Raw genomic sequence first — 17,060 nt, 5'->3', positions numbered from 1 at the left:
GAAAAACAGGTTTATTATGTAAAAGAGGAGTACATGATTCTGAGTTTCTTCCTGACCTACAACACCCATGTAGGTGCTTCCTAATGAATTAGTTGTACTTTGGACTACACGACCCCATCTCCTGGTTGCAGGTGACTAGACTCCAGATGGGCACCTGACTCAAAGGCAGCTATCTACAGGCTGGTGGGCAACTTAAAAGATATGCTGGCACAAGAGCTTTGACCAACAGGGGTAGCCTAAATGGATTGTGATAGGCAGGCCAAATTGGATCCTATCACTTGGGTAGTTTGAGTGTGAGGAAATCAGTCAGTCAGTTAGAGGCGGGAGCAGCAGCAGCAGAAGCAGAGAATAAATGAGCTTCCATTCTATGGAGCCCTATGGTGCTATTTCTTCACTATGCTGTTGTGTGGCTGCTGAAAACACTTCTTCTTTCCCTTTTTCCTCCTATCTTTTGAATAAAACCCCATCTATGTCCAAGGGTGGCCCATCCATGTTTCTATTTTGCACTATCTGAAAGAGTCCAATTAATACACGATGTCAGGGAGAGGCTGGTGCTCTCTTACTCAGAATAAGAAAACACTCTGTCGAATTGTCTGGTCAGGGGGAAGTGCCACTATGACAAGTCCCTTCACAGGCAAGCAAACACAGGGGGGACCCCTCCTAGGGGGCCCAACCATAGGCAGGACAGGGGCAGCTGGCAAACCAACTGTTCAGGCAGTTTTTTCAACTGTTGTAGGAAACTCTTTGATCGACAGCTGCAGAAGAAACTGGCTATAGGTGAGAATTTTTCTTTATAAAGGATCTCAGAGATGTATGCTGAAAATTCTAGTTCTGGACGTGTTATTTCCCCCCAGTGACTACCAGAAAGGAATAACGAGGAAATTATAGAAGGAAGGTGACAGATGAAAGGAGATCTCACACGGACACCAGTGAAACCGGAACGGTTGTGCCAAATTTAGCTAATTACTAAAGCAGAGCTGTTCTAGGGAACACTGGAAAAAGGTTTGCGGGCCACTATGGTGGAGTCAAAATGCAATCACTCCCTAGGGTATTTATTAGGAGAGGGTGCTAAGGAGCAGGGAATGGCACTCAGAAAATTCAGTTTCAGTCCACGGAAAAGCCAGGTCTAGAATGTCAGTGACAAGAGGTAGAGTATTGACATCAGAACATCAACTCAATTAGTGGCACAGCTGCAATTCTCATGAGGGAGAAGAAATTAAGTTGAGAGGCAAGGAGTGAACAGTACTTGTCTGCTGTTGTCGTCTGGACAGGCTCATGGATGCTGAGCATTTGTAGATCCAGCACAAGAGAGAAACATGTTTGCTTTGGAGTGTCAGGATTCTTTTTTTTTTTTTTTTTTAATAGTTTTTATTTTTTAGAACAGTTTTCTATTTACAAAAAAATTAAGCAGATGGTACAGAGAGTTCCCATATACCCCATACTCAGTTTTCCCTATTGTTAACATTTTTCCTTAGTAGTGGACATTGTTACACTTAATGAACCAATACTGATACATTAACTAAAATCCACAGTTTATTCAGATTTCCTCAGTTTTTACCTAATTTATTTTTCTGTTCCAGGGCCCCATCCAGGTTGCCATATTACATTTAGTTGTCATGTCTCCCTAGGCTCTTCTTGGCTATGACAGTTTCTCAGACTTTCCTTGTTTTTGATGACCTTGACAGTTTTTTTTTTTTTTTTCAGCGTCCAAAATCTTCTTAATAACAAGGTAGAATCCGCGGTTAGTTTTTGTAGCCCCGGCTGGCCCGTCGGCCTCTGGCGCAATTGAACTTGCGGCCCTTGGAACGCACATAGGGTTTGGTGTGGCTGTGCGGGGTCCCTGGAGCCTTGCCGAAATGCCTGTACACCTCTTGGCCCTTTCGAGCACCAGAGAGCAGGACGGTGCCACAGCCCTTCGGGGAGTCCAGGGCCAGCTGGTCGAAGGTGAGGATCTTGCCCCCAGCCTTGAGGATGCGGCTCCAGGCACGACTGCTCACACGCAGGGCACACACCTTCAGTTTGGGCACCTCCTGGACCCGCAAGTCGTCGGTGATAGTCCCTACAACCACAGCTGTTTTGTTTTCCCGGCCAAGAAGCTTCATCTTCCGGATCATGCGGGAAAGGGACAGAGGTGGCCGGTTGGTGTGACTCATGAACAGCCTCTTCAGCACAACTAGGTTGAAGGTGGAGTTGGTTCGTCTGGCCAGAAACCTGTACAGCTTGACCAACAGTCTCAGGTAGATGTCCTGGCTCTTGGGCTCCTTGCGCCGAACCTTTTGGTCCTTGTTGTGGCGGATGTCGACTCCCATGATGGCACCTGCTCCTCAGCCAGGTCCGGAAAGAGAGCACGGATTCCAGGTGGGCGGGGAAAGCCTTGACCTTGACAGTTTTAAGGAGTACTGGTCAGGGATTTTGCAGCTTATTCCTCTACTGGAATTTGTCTGTTTTCCTCATGATTTGACTGGGGTTATGGGTTTTTGGAGAGGATCACAAAGGTAAAGTGTCATTTTCATCATGGCACATCAAAACTACATACTATCAACATGATTTATCACTGTTGATATGGATCTTGATCACCTGGATGAAGCAGTTTTGTCAAGTTTCTTCACCATGAGGTTAACTCTTTTTCTCCCCATTTCCAAATGCACTACTTGAAAGGTAGTGTGCACAGTCCATATTTAAGGAGTGGAGATTTATGCTCCCTCTCCTTGAGAGTCAAGTATCTGCATAAATTGTTTAGAATTCTTCTGCATGGGAGATTTTTCTCTTCTCCCCATTTATTTATTTATTCAATCATTCATTTATATCAATAAGGGCCCATAGATATTTATTTTACAGTTGTGATAATCCAATACTACTTTATTTTGTTGCTCAAATTGTTCCAGCTTTGGCCATTGACAGCTCTTTCATTCGGCTCCTGTGCTCCTTTGACCGACCTGCATGAATACGGTGTTTTGTTATTTTTGGGGGGTTTTTTTTGGTACTTCCTCGCTTTTTGGTACTCCAAGACATTCCAGGCTCATCTTGTATATTTCTTTGCTAGTCTTAGAATCAGCCATTTTTCCAAGAAGCTCTGGTTCCTTTTATTGGAAATGGTATTGGAAACCAAGATCTGAGCATTAGGTGTCCTCATTGCTACTGAGGTGTTGTTTCTTTTGAGCCCTTTCAGCTGACAGAGTAAAGAAATATACATGTGTATTTCACTTATGTGAGTAAAGAAATATACATGTGTATTTCACTTATGTATATACTCATATCTATAAATATTTCTATATGTAATCATTTATATCCATATTAAGCTAAACATGAGTTCTTACTAATGTCTCCAATTCTAATCCATTACCACAGGGATCATTCTAGCCTCCCCCCAACCCCCACCCCTTGCTTATCCCACTCCAGCAGTGAGAATCTTGGCTCCCACTTTGTGCCACCCATTCAGGTAATTGTTCAGTTCCATTATATATGTATAGCAGCATCAGAACTGTAACCTGTATCCTCATGGGGAATGACTTATCAACTAGACTACAATGCTTATGTGTAGTTCCTTTTGCCTTTAGTTTTACAGACTCCACTCATTTCCAAATTTAGTGAGGTCAGCACCCCACTCCCCTTTAGTGAACTATAAGGAAATGAAAAGGATGGAGAAGTACATTTACAGATTAAAATGGTTTTAAAGACATATCTTACTTTTTAAATTGTCAAGATTAAATTATATTGCCCAGGAATTTACATTTAAATGGTGAAACAAAAAAACAAAAGAAGTTATTACTCTAAAAGTAACCACATAAAAAAGCAACTTCTAGGGGCTGGCCCCATGGACTAGTGGTTGGGTTTGGCGCACTCCATCTTGGCGGCCTGGTTTGGTTCCCTGGCACGGACCTACATCACTCAGTGGTGGACATGCTGTGGCAGCGACCGACATACAAAACAGAAGAAGACTGGCACAGATGTTAGCTCAGGGCGAATCTTCCTCAGCAAAAAAAGAAGCAACTTCTATTTCTGGGCAAAGTGTCAGAGATTGGATATACTCTCCTGCCTGAAATAACTACAAAAAACCCCAACAAAATAATATATGAAACAACAGATCAGACATTGGATACCAGGTAGGGCAGGACAGTGATCCCTGTGACATGGGGTAATAAATGAGGCAAGCCCTATAATTGCTTTAGCTTAGTATCTGGACAAAGTTTCCAGGCTACAGGGCAGGGAGGGGGAACCCAGGCAGAGACCAGCATTCCCCCTGAGTTAAGAAATTGCAGCTGGGAGTCTGGGAGAGACCCCAGAGTACTTGAGAGGAGAGAGCTCCAGAGATGGCAGAAAGCCCAGCTGAGCAAAGACAAGTGAGGAAAATGACATAGGACAGAAAAAAACACCACCCAAAAGGAGCAAAGGAAAATATGCCTGGAACTCACCACCAGCAGACAATAGATCATGTTCTCAGTAGCCAATGTGGAAAACCTTGGCATTGGGCAAAGTACTCAAAATGGCGTTCTGAATGGTGAGATACAATTAGTCACAGACTAAAGGCTGCTCTAGTACGACCTAATGATGCTAAAAACAACCCTTGAAAGGATCAAACTGTTTCCAAGTAATTGAACTGTGGCCCAGAATAAAGCTCAAGAATATTTATAGGAATACAAAAATATTAAGCATTCAGTAAGGCAAAATTCACAATATCAGGAGCTTGATAAGGAGGAGAAAAAAGGAGACAGGACAGGAAGATATAACCCATTATGAGAAAAATGAGTCAATACAAAGAATACAGAAAACAGATTTAGTAGTTTGAGGACATTAAAAGTTATTTTTACCTTTTTCAAACAGGTAGGGGAAAGAAAGATTGCTCACATTAAATGGAGGCATGGAAGACATTTTTTTTTAAAAAAAGACCCACGTTGAACTTCTAGAGATGAAACATAAAATGTTTGTGATGGAAGATATAGAGAATTTTCAAAACTTAGTAATAAGAGAACAAACAACTCAATAAGAAAATGGACAAAAGATCTGTTCAGACCCTTAACCAAAGAAGATACGCAGAAAACAAATCAGCATATGAAAAGATGTTTAACATCATTAGTCACTAGGGGAGTGCAAATTCAAACATAATGAGATACCATTGCATACTACTACAATGACTAAAATTAAAAAGACCAACCATACCACGTGGTGGCAAGGAGATGGAGGAATGACAATTCTCATCCACTGCTGGCAGGAATGTAACATTGTACAACCACTTTGGAAAATGGTTTGGGCAGTTTTTCAAAAAATTAAACATCTGCCCTCCAAATGGCCCAGCCATTCCCTCCTGGGTATTTAGCTGGGGAAAGGAAAGCACACGTCCACACAGAGACTTGTACACGAATGTTTAGGGGAGCCTTATTTGTAAGAGCCCCAAAGTGAAATTATCCAAATAGCCTTCGACAGATGAATAAACAAATCATGGTGTATCCGTATGTCAAGAGTTCAGCTAAGCTGCTCCATAGTGTTGCTGCCTCGGCATCCATTTCGTTTGGCCAGGTGGCCTGCAGAGACCTTTAACTGACACAGCAAATGTAAGTTCCTGATGTGACTTCCCCAACAGCCCTTGTGATCAACAGTCTCCCCTGACTCCTGAGACTTTCCCCTTGTGTGTTGCTTACGTAAGACCCCCATGGAGCTTACCAAAACCCCACTCTTTTTGGTTTGAATTGACCAATCCAGCCTTAGCCTGGGAACCCCAGAGCACTCCACCTGTGGACCCTAATAAATCACATACCCGAGGTCTAGTCTTCTCTCTGGCTGCACCCTGCCTTGACCTCCCCATGTGGCCCCTCAAGGAATGCTGGATACATCCTCCAGGACCTGTGAGTAATAAAACTTCTCTATTTCAGTTTCTCTTCTGGTCTGTTGTTGAGCCGCAGTTCACCATCTGGCACCCTGTGCTCCACTTAACTAATGCTAATTTAACAAAATCATAACACCATACAATGGAATACTAATCATCAATAAAGTGGAATGAACTATTGACACATGCACAACATGGATGAATCTCATAATTATGCTGAAAGAATCAGGGAAAAGAATATATGCTGTGCTTGGTGCTGCTTCCCATTACTTACTACTCAGCTACTTTAACATATAGAAATAGTACAGTGTTTAAAGATAATTTGTGGTTTTGATTAAATTCTTATGTTCAGGTTTATATGATTTTCCCAAGGTCATATAATTAGTAGAAAACCTAGAATTCTAGCAAATTATTTTCACTTACTGTGAAGAAGATCTCCTTTGAATTATGGACAAGCCATAATTTAAAAATACAACAATTATGGGGCTGGCCCGGTGGTGCAGCGGTTAAGTGCACACATTTCGCTTCAGCGGTCCAGGGTTCGCAGGTTCGCATCCTGGGTGCGGACACGGCACCGTTTGACAAGCCATGCTGTGGTAGGCGTCCCACATATAAAGTAGAGGAAGATGGGCATGGATGTTAGCTCAGGGCCAGTCTTCCTCAGCAAAAGGAAGAGGATTGGCAGCGGTTAGCTCAGGGCTAATCTTCCTCAAAAAAAACCCCCAACAATTTTTAGTAAGTGGTATTGTGAAATTCACTATCTGGGGGCTTATTTCTAAGGAAAAAAATGACAATGGAAATGCTTCAGATGAAATTGCTAAGTGATGTTTTAAGGCTTCTCCCAGCCCCATTTCTCTTATCTTGCTCTCTACTCAGTCAAATCCCCCTGGTGGAGAAGATATGCCTTCATACTTCTCCACATACGCAAAGTGTGAAGCAATGGAACTGCCTTGACTGGAGGGGTAATTTCCTCTATCCTCTGACCCCTGGCAAGTCCCAGAGACTTGAAGTGAGTAGGAGGGAATTTTCCTGAACCTGCAGTGATTCCTTCCAGACGGAAATCAAATATCTCTGTCTGCTTCCAAGTCATCACCCCAGGTTCTCAGCTGGCGGGGGTTTAACAATAGGGAGTGTGGAGGTGAATGAGATTCTGGGGACCATTTACCTCTGGCTTGTGCGGCATCTTTTTAATTCTGTTCATCCTGACGACCTTCTGAGACTCATGCTCCAATATTACCAAGGTCAGTGACTTACAATGTTACCAAGCATACTTACTTAACCATTACCATCTTACTGAGAATATCTGTCTCCCCAAAGGGTTAAAATACACTTTGCTCTGGGTTTCCTAATTTTTATAGCTCCTCAGTTTAGCTTAAAATATTTAATTTGTTCTTCTCAGTTTGGATGACTTTGGGAATACGTGGTTAAGTTATGAGGGAAGAGTACCTCAGTGTCTAAGCTTAATTACTTAGTTATAGATATCTAGGAGTGCCCACTCGTTACTTAGAGCCATAGTTCTCAAAGCATGGTCCCCTCTCACTAAAGGCTCTGCCTCATACTTACCTGGGAAAATAAACGCCCTCAGTGGAAACTCCCTCCTCTTCCCACCACCTACTCAAATGGACTGGCACCTTGCTCATCTTCTCTTTTACTTTATTTTGCAGGAATTACCTGTGACCGTCAAAGGCCCATCTTCACTAGTACTTTGGATTCCAACCCTCAAGGACTTCCATCCATCTACTACTCTCCTGCTCTCTGTCGGATCATCCTTATCATCATCCAGTTTGCTCTAGCTTCTCCTTTCTTTTTAAAATATCCCATCCTGATTCTGGGTTGTCCTTCAGCTATGTCTCATTACTTTGCTCCTTTTTTAAGCCAAACATGTTAAGGGTTGTTCTCACATGCTCACTTCATTTGACTCTAATTCACTCTTTAAAAAAAAAAGGTTTTTTGCATGTGTGTGCCAAAATCATATACCCAGATAGCTTAGGGTCAAATAATTCTATAAGGAATTTTATGACAAAAAAGAAATCGTTGGTCATCTTCCCCTTCTCCCGCAATTTTCCTTCTCTTAAAAGTAGGCAACTACTCTTAAGTCTTTTAGCTAATCCTCTCTGTATGTATCTCCATATCTTGAAATAATGGGTGTATTGCTATTCTTGGTCTTTATATGTTAGGCAGTATCTATTGGTTTCTCTTTATGGAAAATGAGGATGTATCCCTCTTTCCTCTCCTATCACTATCACACTCACATACACACAGAATCACTCACACACACACACACTCCTTCTATCTCCTCAACCTCTCCACCTAATCATATTGCAGCTTTAATGTTTGCATTCATTGTTTATACTATTATGACTAAGTATGTGTGATTTAGAGCTGAGCCACGTAGTAAAACTATTATCATCCTTCTTTTTCAGCATGATATTTTCACTTTGGAGATAGCTTTTTTTTTTTTTTCTGTGGGTGAGTGTGGTTTTCTTTATGAAGTTCTTTATTATTTTTCTCTTCTTAAAAAGTAGTCCCTTAAGTAAAAAAGAAGAGTACAGAAACACACCCATGCTTTTTCTTTTCTTTTTAAAGAATACTTACTAAGTGGTTATAGCAAACAGTTCTGGTGCTCCATCCATATCCCCTCAGCCCTTATTATTGTGGAGCATGCCATTCTGACTTCTACCTGTGAGTATATCCCCATCTCTCTCTCTCTCTTTTTTGCTGAGGAAGATTTGCCCTGAGCTAACATCCATTGCCAATCTTCCTCTTTTTGTATGTGAGCTGCAGCCACAGCACAGCCATGGACAGACAAGTGGTGTAGGTCTGCACCCAGGAAGCAAACCTGGGGCACCACAATGGAGTGTGCTGAACCTAACCACTAAGCCAACAGGGCTGGCCCTAACACCTCCATCCCTTTGCATGAGGGCTTCTTTTGGGACCAGTGCCCTCTCTACCTATGCACATTGCAATCCAAAAGTACTAGGAATGAACACTTCCTGGGAGGAGCCCTTGAAGAATGATGGAAGGGAGCTGTGTAAACACCCCAGCTCTCTCCTCTCAGGTACTATACTCTGAAGCACGCGTTCAACACTGTTTCTCAGAGTTCCCCTGTGGGATTAAGCTCAAGATGCCCACAATGGCTGCTTGATAACATGCTCTTTATTGACTTCCTTCCTGTTCCTGCATTGTTTTCACACTCCACCAATGGTGCTTCCTGGGATCACCTCCCAAATAAATGACTTGTACCCGAATCCTTCTTTCCTTACCTGGTTCTTGAACAACCCAAATTAAGACAATCAGTACTGAGTATTTCTTATTATATCCCATTTTATGGTAGCTGGTATCTGGTGTCCCAGGTTTAAAGATGCTAAGATTGATCAGTGGACACAGGTGAGGTGAGCCTGATCCCTCCATTAGAAAAGTCCTTTTCCTACCTGTGTTAGTCAGGGTTTCCCAGAGAAACAGAACCAATAGAATAGATGGATAGAAAGAGATTTACTATAAGGAACTGGCTCACGTGATTATGGAGGCTGAGAAGTCTCAAGATCTGCAGTCAGCAAGCTGGAGACCCACGAGAGCTGAGAATGTAGTTCCATTCCAAGTCCAAAGGCTTGAGGACCAGGAGAGCTGATGGTCTAAGTTCCAGTCTGAAAGCCAGTAGGCTTGAGACCCAAAAGCCAAGGTTCCAGTTCAAATCTGAAAGCAAGAAAAGACCACTGTCTCAGCTCAAGGCAGTAAGGCAGGAGTTCCCTCTTACCTGCAAAAGAGTCCTCTTTTTCTTCTACTCAGGCCTTCAACTGATTGGATGAGGCCCATACACACTAGGGAGGGCAATATGCTTTACTCAGTCTGCTGATTCAAATGTTAATCTCACCCAGAAACATCCTTACAGACACTCCCAGAATAATGTTTAACCAAACATCTGGGCACCCCATGACCCAGTCGATAAACAAAATCAACCATCATGCTACTCTTCACCTAGTACTTTTAGCACTCACTAACGATTATTGACTATATTAATTACCTCATCAGGTGTTTAAAATTATTTTTAAATGCCAATATTCCTTCTGCATTTATTAGCTAAAATTCTATCAGTGTGAACTTTCCCTCATCAACTATTTGATGGCCCTGAAATAGTTTGTACAGAGAGGGTACAATAAATGTGTCCTTTTTGATGACTTAGTTTTCTAAGTAATCACTAATTTAACCCCAAACTCTTTGTCAGTTGTCTGAATCAATATAGTCAATATACTCAATCCTATCAGATGCTCTATTAACTTCATTTTCCTAAACAAGGCTCCCCAAGGGCCTTCCAACCACTTGGAGAGTCTTCTGGCTCATATACTCTAGACCTGGTATGCAGCAGTCATCCTGGGATCTCCCTTCACCATCAATCTGGGAATTTCCTTCTGCTGTGTCCTGTGTGGAAACCCCGCATGCCATGTCTTTCTCTTCCCATTTTGGTGGAGCATATCCTCCATCATTTCCTTCAGAAAGGGTATCTGATGATTCCACATTCTAGATTGGACATACTTTTCTCTCAGAGCTCTGAAGGTACTGTTCCATTTGTTTTCTAGCTCTCAGTGTTTTCCTTGATAACTTCAATCCATTTTTATTCCTACTTCTTTGTGAATTCTCTTTCTTCTACTTGGAAGCTTGTAGGATTTCCAAACAATTTCAGAACACTGGGGGACCGTGTGCTGAAATTTCATAGTGCTATGCTTTGTGTGTGCAACTTTTATCTGTTGAGCTAGACATTCATGGAAGGATTCAAGTCCTTCAGTTCTAGGAAATTTTGTTGAACCATTTCCCTGGTTATTTCCTCCTAAGAGTTTTCTCTTTGGAATTCCTAATATTTGGATGTTGGACTTCCTGGACTGTTCTTTCTTTTTTTAAACTCTCCTCTTTTTCTCATCTTTTCAGATTTTTGCTCTGCATTCTTGGAGGTATCTTCACCTTTTCTTCTACTCCTGGTATCATGTTTTTAATTTCCAAGAGCCCTATTTTGTTTCCTGAATATTTATGGCATCGTTACTTCATTGATAAATCTTTCAGTATGTAGCCTAAAATTACTCCTTTAAAAAATAGAATACTAATGCTATTATCACACCAAAACAAGTAAGTCTTTACTATCAAGAATGCAAGGACCCCTTAAACTTCCCCATTGCCACACACATTCTTAAAAAAGTATTCTTTTATTTGAATCGTTGTTCAAATAAGTTCCATATATTTTAACTGCTTGATACCTCTCTCAATTTTCTTTTAATCTTTAGTTCTGCCTCACTTATTTTTTTCCTGTAATGGAATTATGGAAGAATCAAGTCACTTATTTATTTTTTTTAGGAAGATTAGCCCTGAGCTAACTGCTGCCAATCCTCCTCCTTTTGCTGAGGAAGACTGGCCCTGAGCTAACACCTGTGCCCATCTTCCTCTCCTTTATATGTGGGACGCCTACCATAGCATGGTGTGCCAAACTGTGCCACGTCCGCACCCAGGATCCGAACCTACAAACCCCGGGGCCACCGAAGCAGAACGTGCGCACTTAACCGCTGTGCCATGGGGCGGCCCCCTCAAGTCACTCATGATGTAGAGTTTTCCACAGTTTGGATTTGGCTGATTTCATTTGTGGTAATTTTACATCTTCCTCTTTCCTCTGCATTAACTGCAAATGGATAATTAGACCTGAATGCTTGATTAGAATCAGATTAGATTTTTTTTTTTGCATTAATACTTCATCAAGAGGCAAAAAAGTTCTGACGTTATTTTCATGATAACAGCCACTGAGGATCATTGTTTTCATCCATTACGAAATCATCAGGAGGTGTAAAGTGGTCACATTACAATTTTACCATTCCTTCTTCATTTGCTAGCTGTACTTCCACAGAGGCCAACCTTCTGTCATCAACTCGTTCATCACCTGACATACAGCGGCGCAGGGGATGGAGGTGAAAGCTCAATGCTTCCCCTTTCTTTATCGGTTTTCAAAATAGAGTCGGCTCATTAGCATCCTCCAAGGGGACAACTGAGTTCTTTTTAATTGTCGCCATTATGAATACTTAGATTCAAACACATTTGATTTGTTTCAGTGTCTTTCAGTGATTGTCTCTGTGCCCTTGCTGACACGGGGAGGCTCCTTCCAGTTGGCTCTTGAGCCCTTCTGACGTAATCCCAGCAGTTTTTGACACTCTCCTTGTTTCTCCTTTGACAAGATGTTTCAGGCCCATTTGTGCGACCCACACCAGGACTCATGGATCTAAATAGTATCAATGGAAACTTATATTTGCCTTAAAAAACAGTCTTTCCATGAAAAAGCCTAGGCATAGGGGCTGCCTCGCGAGCAGTGAGCGTCCTAGAGCCCGACGGCTACTCCGAACGCCATTTCCCTCTCCGAGGGCCGGGCCTCGCGGAGACGCCGGCGGCAGCGGCGGCGGGGTGTGGCGTCCGGACCCGGGAACCCGAGCCCCTCCGTCATCGGCATAACTGGGCTCCACACACAGCCCCGGATGGGTGCCCAGGGAGAGCTGCGCCTCCGCGGGCGGCGGGGCGGGCGGACGGGGCTTCCGTCTCAGGCGTGTGGGCCCCGGCGTGACGGCCGCATGGCGGGGACCCGGGCACGGCTCGGCGGGACCGGGGCCGCTGAGGGGCGTCGAACGGTCTCCTTGGAGCAACCCGCGCCCCTCGAGACGTCCGTTATCGACAGCCAGGCGTCCGGCGCGGGCTGCTGAAGGAAATCGTGCGTTGAGCAGGATTTTGAAGCAAAGCGGAACGAGTGGAGAAGGAGCTGTTCAGTAGACCCATTAACGCCTCCCTTTGCGAGGCCGGCCAAGCTGGGACCGGCACAGACGCGGGGGCGACAGCAGCCCGGGCGGGGCTCACGCGGAAGAAGCCCCGCGTCAGCAGCTCCTCCGAACGCCACGCAGCCAGGCGCGAGCCCAGTCTCTGCGCATGCGCAGCGCAGGGCTGCAGGCGGGACGCTCCAAGACAGCCTTCCCAGGCCCCGCCCCTTCCTCAGAACCAGCGGGGCGGAGCGTCCGGCGCGTTCGCTTCGCCCCGCCGCACGTACCTCTGCCTCGGACCCACTTCGGAGGCGCGGCCGCCACGCGGCGCAGTCGGAGCCGCGAGCACGAGCGCGTGCGTACGTCAGCGCGCGCCAGTCCCGACGCGAAGGCCCCGCCCCCAGCCCGGCCGGCTCTGCCCTGCCCCGCCAGCGTCCTGGTGGCTCTGCCCGGCCGGTTCTGAGAGCCCGGCGCCGGCGCTGCAGCCATGGAGGTGCCCGGGAGCCTGTGTAAGAAAGTCAAGCTAAGCAACGACGCGGAGAGCTGGGTGAGTGGAGCGGAGGCGCCTCCGGGGGCTGGGTCTGAGCCCGCTCCGCGGCCGCCGCGTCTCCGCCGCCTCCCGTGCATCCTCCCGGAGCGGGGGCGGTACCCGAGGCCGCCGGCTGGCGCGGGGCGCGGGGCGCGCGGGGCGGCGCGGGGGTGGGGGCTCGGGAGGCGCGCTGCTGGCGGGCCGACTCGCTCTGGTGGGCAGCGCGCCCCTTCCCCAGCTCCGCGGCTCCGCGGAGACCTCGGGGAGCATCTCTGGATGGGCTGGCGGCGGCTGGAACCCGCACCCCGACCGGGCGCCGCCCGCATCCTCGGGAGGGCCTCGAGGTCTGCGGAGGAGCGGGGGCGGCGCCGGCCGCGAGCTCCTGGTTTTTCCAGGCTCTGCCAGTGCAGTTAGTCCATCTCCTTGTCTTGCCATCTCTGAGTTCCAGTGTGGAGGGAGAGTCCCCAACAATGTGGCCATTCATGAGCTGAGGCTGCCCTGAACTGAGGTTCTTTGTGGCTCGGTGTTGAGTTGGAATATCCGGCAAATAACATGGGGTTTTACAGACTCGATTCCTGGAGTCAGTAAGGTGTGGGAAGACTAATGGTTTATAACGTTTAGCAACGACTGCCAGTTGGCTCTGATGGTCGAGGGGTTTGTCCTCATCAGCTTGCTTCCTTCCCTAATTATTCTTGCGTAAGAAACAGACTCGAGCTAAGAGTGTAAGTGCAGAGCGGGGTGGGGTGGGGGCGTGGTGTCCAACTTAGGCGTCTGGAAAAGCACTGGTTTTAGGTTTAGATAGAAATTTTTATTTCACGGTACAACAAAATTAGGTTTCAATGCGTCATTACCCTTGTTGAGTCAAGGAAAGATGAAGCTCTTTCAGGCAGATGTTCATTTGCGGTCATTAATTTACATAGTTGTTGTTATCAAGGACTTTCACCTGATTCCTGTCTCCTCCTCGTTATTTGACTCTTCCTCAGATGATAAGGAGGGAAGGGAGATGAGAGGCGAAGTACAGCATTGAAGGATCACTGGACTGCTGTCCTGGCCTCGGTTCCGCCCTGCCGTTGACCAGCTGTGTGCTCTTTTTTAAACCTCCGTTGACTTAAGAAGCGTGTAGCGTGTACTTCACGGGGCCGTTTTGAGGGATAAAGAAGATAGTGGATTTGAAAGTGCACTGAAACCACTGCCGTGAAACGTTTGATATTGCTCCTGTAACCTTGAGTATTTCCTGGTTAGGGAAATGAGGTTGACCAAATTAGGGTATTTACAGATAATTTGTTCCACCATCCCTAGCTCATTTATTTACTATTCCATTTGCCAAATCAGTGCATATTCTCTGTAGAGAACTGTGCTCCACGTGGAAAAGATGAAGAATGAGGGCCTCCGTGCTTGCTTTCTGGTGCCCATGGCCTGGTGGGGATTGTCAGTGGCATTACCAGGGGATGAGTGTATCATTGCGGACCACAGACTGGTTGGTATGTATGGGTGTGAGATACAAGTTTTATCACAATTTGGAGGAGAGATTATTTTAGCTTGGGTGTTTTGGGGGGGTTTTCGGGGAAGAAATGTGCTCAGATTTCTGAGGAAGAGAGGAACTGTGATAAAAGCCTGGGAATAAGACTTAATATTGTTAATTTTTTTTTCAGGAACAATGAAGAGCCCTGTTTAACTACTCTGGAGAGTTTTTGTTGAAGAGTGGGATAACATTGAATAGATAAGATGGGGCTAGGTTACGTAGTTGTTAATGTTTGGCTGCTGTGTTAAGGCTTGATTCTGTGGGAGATTTTTCATGAGGCTAAAATTCTTAATTTTCTGGGCCCTGTCAGTCTTTCTGCACCCCAATAGGGAACGCCCACCGTATTTCCCTCTCACATATTTAACTAATAGGCACATGACAAAATTGGTATTCCAGGAGGACTAGTCTGCCGAAGAGCTTAGACTCTGTTAGAGCCCAGATGTGAAGCCCTGGAGAACAGAGGGTTACAGTGGGGTTTAAATGAGTTAATAGATTTGAAGCATGCCTGGAGCATGAGCACTAGTTAAGGTGTTCTTGTCGTTATTTATTCATCCAGGGTGAGGGGAGAAGGGCCAGACTAAGGTGGTGGTGGGAGTAGAGGAATAGATGCATTAAAAACACTCAAGGAAGAGTGAGGAGGATGTGACTCAGGGCATGAAAGAGGGAGGCGTGTTGAAAGGTGCTCGTGAGACTTCGGGCCTGGGAAATGGGAGAAAGGTTGTGACGAGCAAGGAGATTAGGAAGTAGGTTAGGGGTTGGGGTGAGGGGGATAGTAGTTACACACTGGAGAGAGTTTACCTTGTGCCAGGTACATCTGAAATGTTTTACCTAAATTAACTTACTGAATCTTTGCAACATTTCTTAGGTAGGTGTCACAAGAGACAGTGGTTTGAAGCAAAGACGCAGAGCTGACTGCCTGGGCTCGAATCTGGGCTCCACTATTTGCTAACCATGTAACCTTTGGCTAGGTACTCACTCAGTTTCTCTGTGCCACAGTTTGCTCATCTATAAAATGGGAATGGTGGCCTCACAGGGATATTGTCAAGATTAAGGGAGTTAAGCTATGAAAAATGCTTAGAACAGTGTCTGGCATCCAGTAAGTGTTGTGTGTTAGCTCTTATTGTTACATTATCTTCTTTATTAGAAGTAGTATCTCCGTTTTATAAAAGAAGAAAGTGAGGCACAGCGACGGCATAAAGCTTCTTAGTGGTGGATCCAGTTTAAAGCATGCTGTATTCGAAGGGACAGCCTTAGTAGAGATAGTCTATAGCTCAGTGCTATCCAACAGAAATATAAAGTCAGCCACATATGTAATTTAAAATTTAAAATTTTCTAGAGGCCACGTTAAAAAAAGTAAAAAGAAACAGGTTGAAATAAATTTCAATAGTATGTTTTGGTTTACCCAATATATTCAAAATACTATTTCAACATAAATATTTTTTCAATATACTATAGGTTCAGTACTGTCATAATCAATAGAAGATTATTAAAAAGATATGCTACCTTTTTTTTTTGGTACTAGGTCTTCCTAACCTGGAGCATATTTTGTACTTAAAACACATCTCAATTCAGACTAATCCCATTTCAAATACCCAGTAAGGACATGTGGACAGCACAGCTCTAGGAATTAAGTTAGGTTAAGCTTAGAACTAAAGATTTGATAGTAAAATTTGACTTAGAGAATATAAAGAGAGAAATGTGAGACCAAGTCCTAGGCTTTGGGAATTATCTCCTATTAAGGAGCAGATAAAAGAAGTGGGTTCCTGGGAGATATAGGCAAAGAGGTAGGAAAATGTGTTCAGAGCAGGGGAACGTTGTGAGTGTATTCAGTATTATGAAAGATGTCTCCATATGTCTACAAGGACAGTGAAGAAAAATCAGGAATGAACTTGCCCCTTTACTCTCCTGTTACCTCAGTCTCACAAAGTGTCGGATGTAACGAATATCATCCTCCATTTGATTGAACCTTTCTCCAGTGGAACCAGTTTCATCTGCCCTTAGAGAGTGTGTTAGTTGGGTTGAGGGAATGGAGAGCACTCAGTTCAGACCCACGTGTCAGTCACCCATTTTGTAGGCTCACGTTGGTCCAAATCCCTTGCTTGGACCTGCCGTCCTGGCAAGTTGGATCAGAATGGTCTGAAATCGGACGTGACATTCAGAAGTCTCTGTCTGGATGCCTTTCCATTCCCCTCCCTCCCACTGCTCCCCAAATTTCCACTGCTCTGGATCTCCAGCCCCAGCTTTCCTTCCATACCTTACATCATGATTTGACACAAACCTTTCCTTCTGCCTGGTGTACCAGTTATCCTTTATCACCAGCTGAAATCTTCAGAGCCTTGGGCTGCTTTCTCTTAATGATGTGGCTCACACTTGTACACACTCTTGTATATGGACTGAATTGCTTTAGCACCTCTG

General features: G+C 44.8%; 2 protein-coding genes across 4 annotated transcripts in view; one reads left to right on the top strand and one right to left on the bottom strand.

The window, feature by feature from the left end:
- Window positions 1-1,377: 1,377 nt before the first annotated feature.
- LOC106829820 (large ribosomal subunit protein eL18-like) lies at window positions 1,378-12,960 on the bottom strand. 3 transcript variants are annotated; one of them, XM_070504544.1, is made up of 3 exons: window positions 11,274-12,752; window positions 9,336-9,514; window positions 1,378-2,936 (listed from the first exon to the last, which is right to left on the bottom strand). In XM_070504544.1, the coding sequence occupies exon 3, from the start codon at window positions 2,307-2,309 to the stop codon at window positions 1,743-1,745; it is 567 nt and encodes a 188-aa protein (XP_070360645.1). In that variant the 5' UTR covers window positions 2,310-2,936; window positions 9,336-9,514; window positions 11,274-12,752; the 3' UTR covers window positions 1,378-1,742. The 3 variants fall into 3 exon arrangements, with proteins under 3 accessions (XP_070360645.1, XP_070360646.1, XP_070360647.1); XM_070504545.1 differs by having other exon boundaries at window positions 11,668-12,732; XM_070504546.1 differs by lacking the exon at window positions 11,274-12,752 and adding an exon at window positions 12,882-12,960 and having other exon boundaries at window positions 1,384-2,936.
- Window positions 12,828-17,060, top strand: part of PAPSS1 (3'-phosphoadenosine 5'-phosphosulfate synthase 1) — a 90,594-nt gene continuing 86,361 nt past the window's right edge. The window contains exon 1 of the mRNA XM_014839100.3: window positions 12,828-13,141. Coding sequence (XP_014694586.1) covers window positions 13,082-13,141 — 60 coding nt within the window. The 5' untranslated portion in view covers window positions 12,828-13,081. The remainder of the gene's footprint in view (window positions 13,142-17,060) is intronic.

This window comes from Equus asinus, chromosome 3 (assembly GCF_041296235.1).
Source record: "Equus asinus isolate D_3611 breed Donkey chromosome 3, EquAss-T2T_v2, whole genome shotgun sequence".
In the NCBI taxonomy this organism is placed as follows: domain Eukaryota; kingdom Metazoa; phylum Chordata; class Mammalia; order Perissodactyla; family Equidae; genus Equus; species Equus asinus.
Note: the sequence above shows the minus strand (reverse complement) of the source record. Positions and strands in the feature narration are given on the sequence as shown.

What these genes read in the sequence shown, in the direction of transcription:
- LOC106829820 (XM_070504546.1), bottom strand. Translation starts at nt 2,309, where the DNA reads ATGGGAGTCGACATCCGCCACAACAAGGACCAAAAGGTTCGGCGCAAG.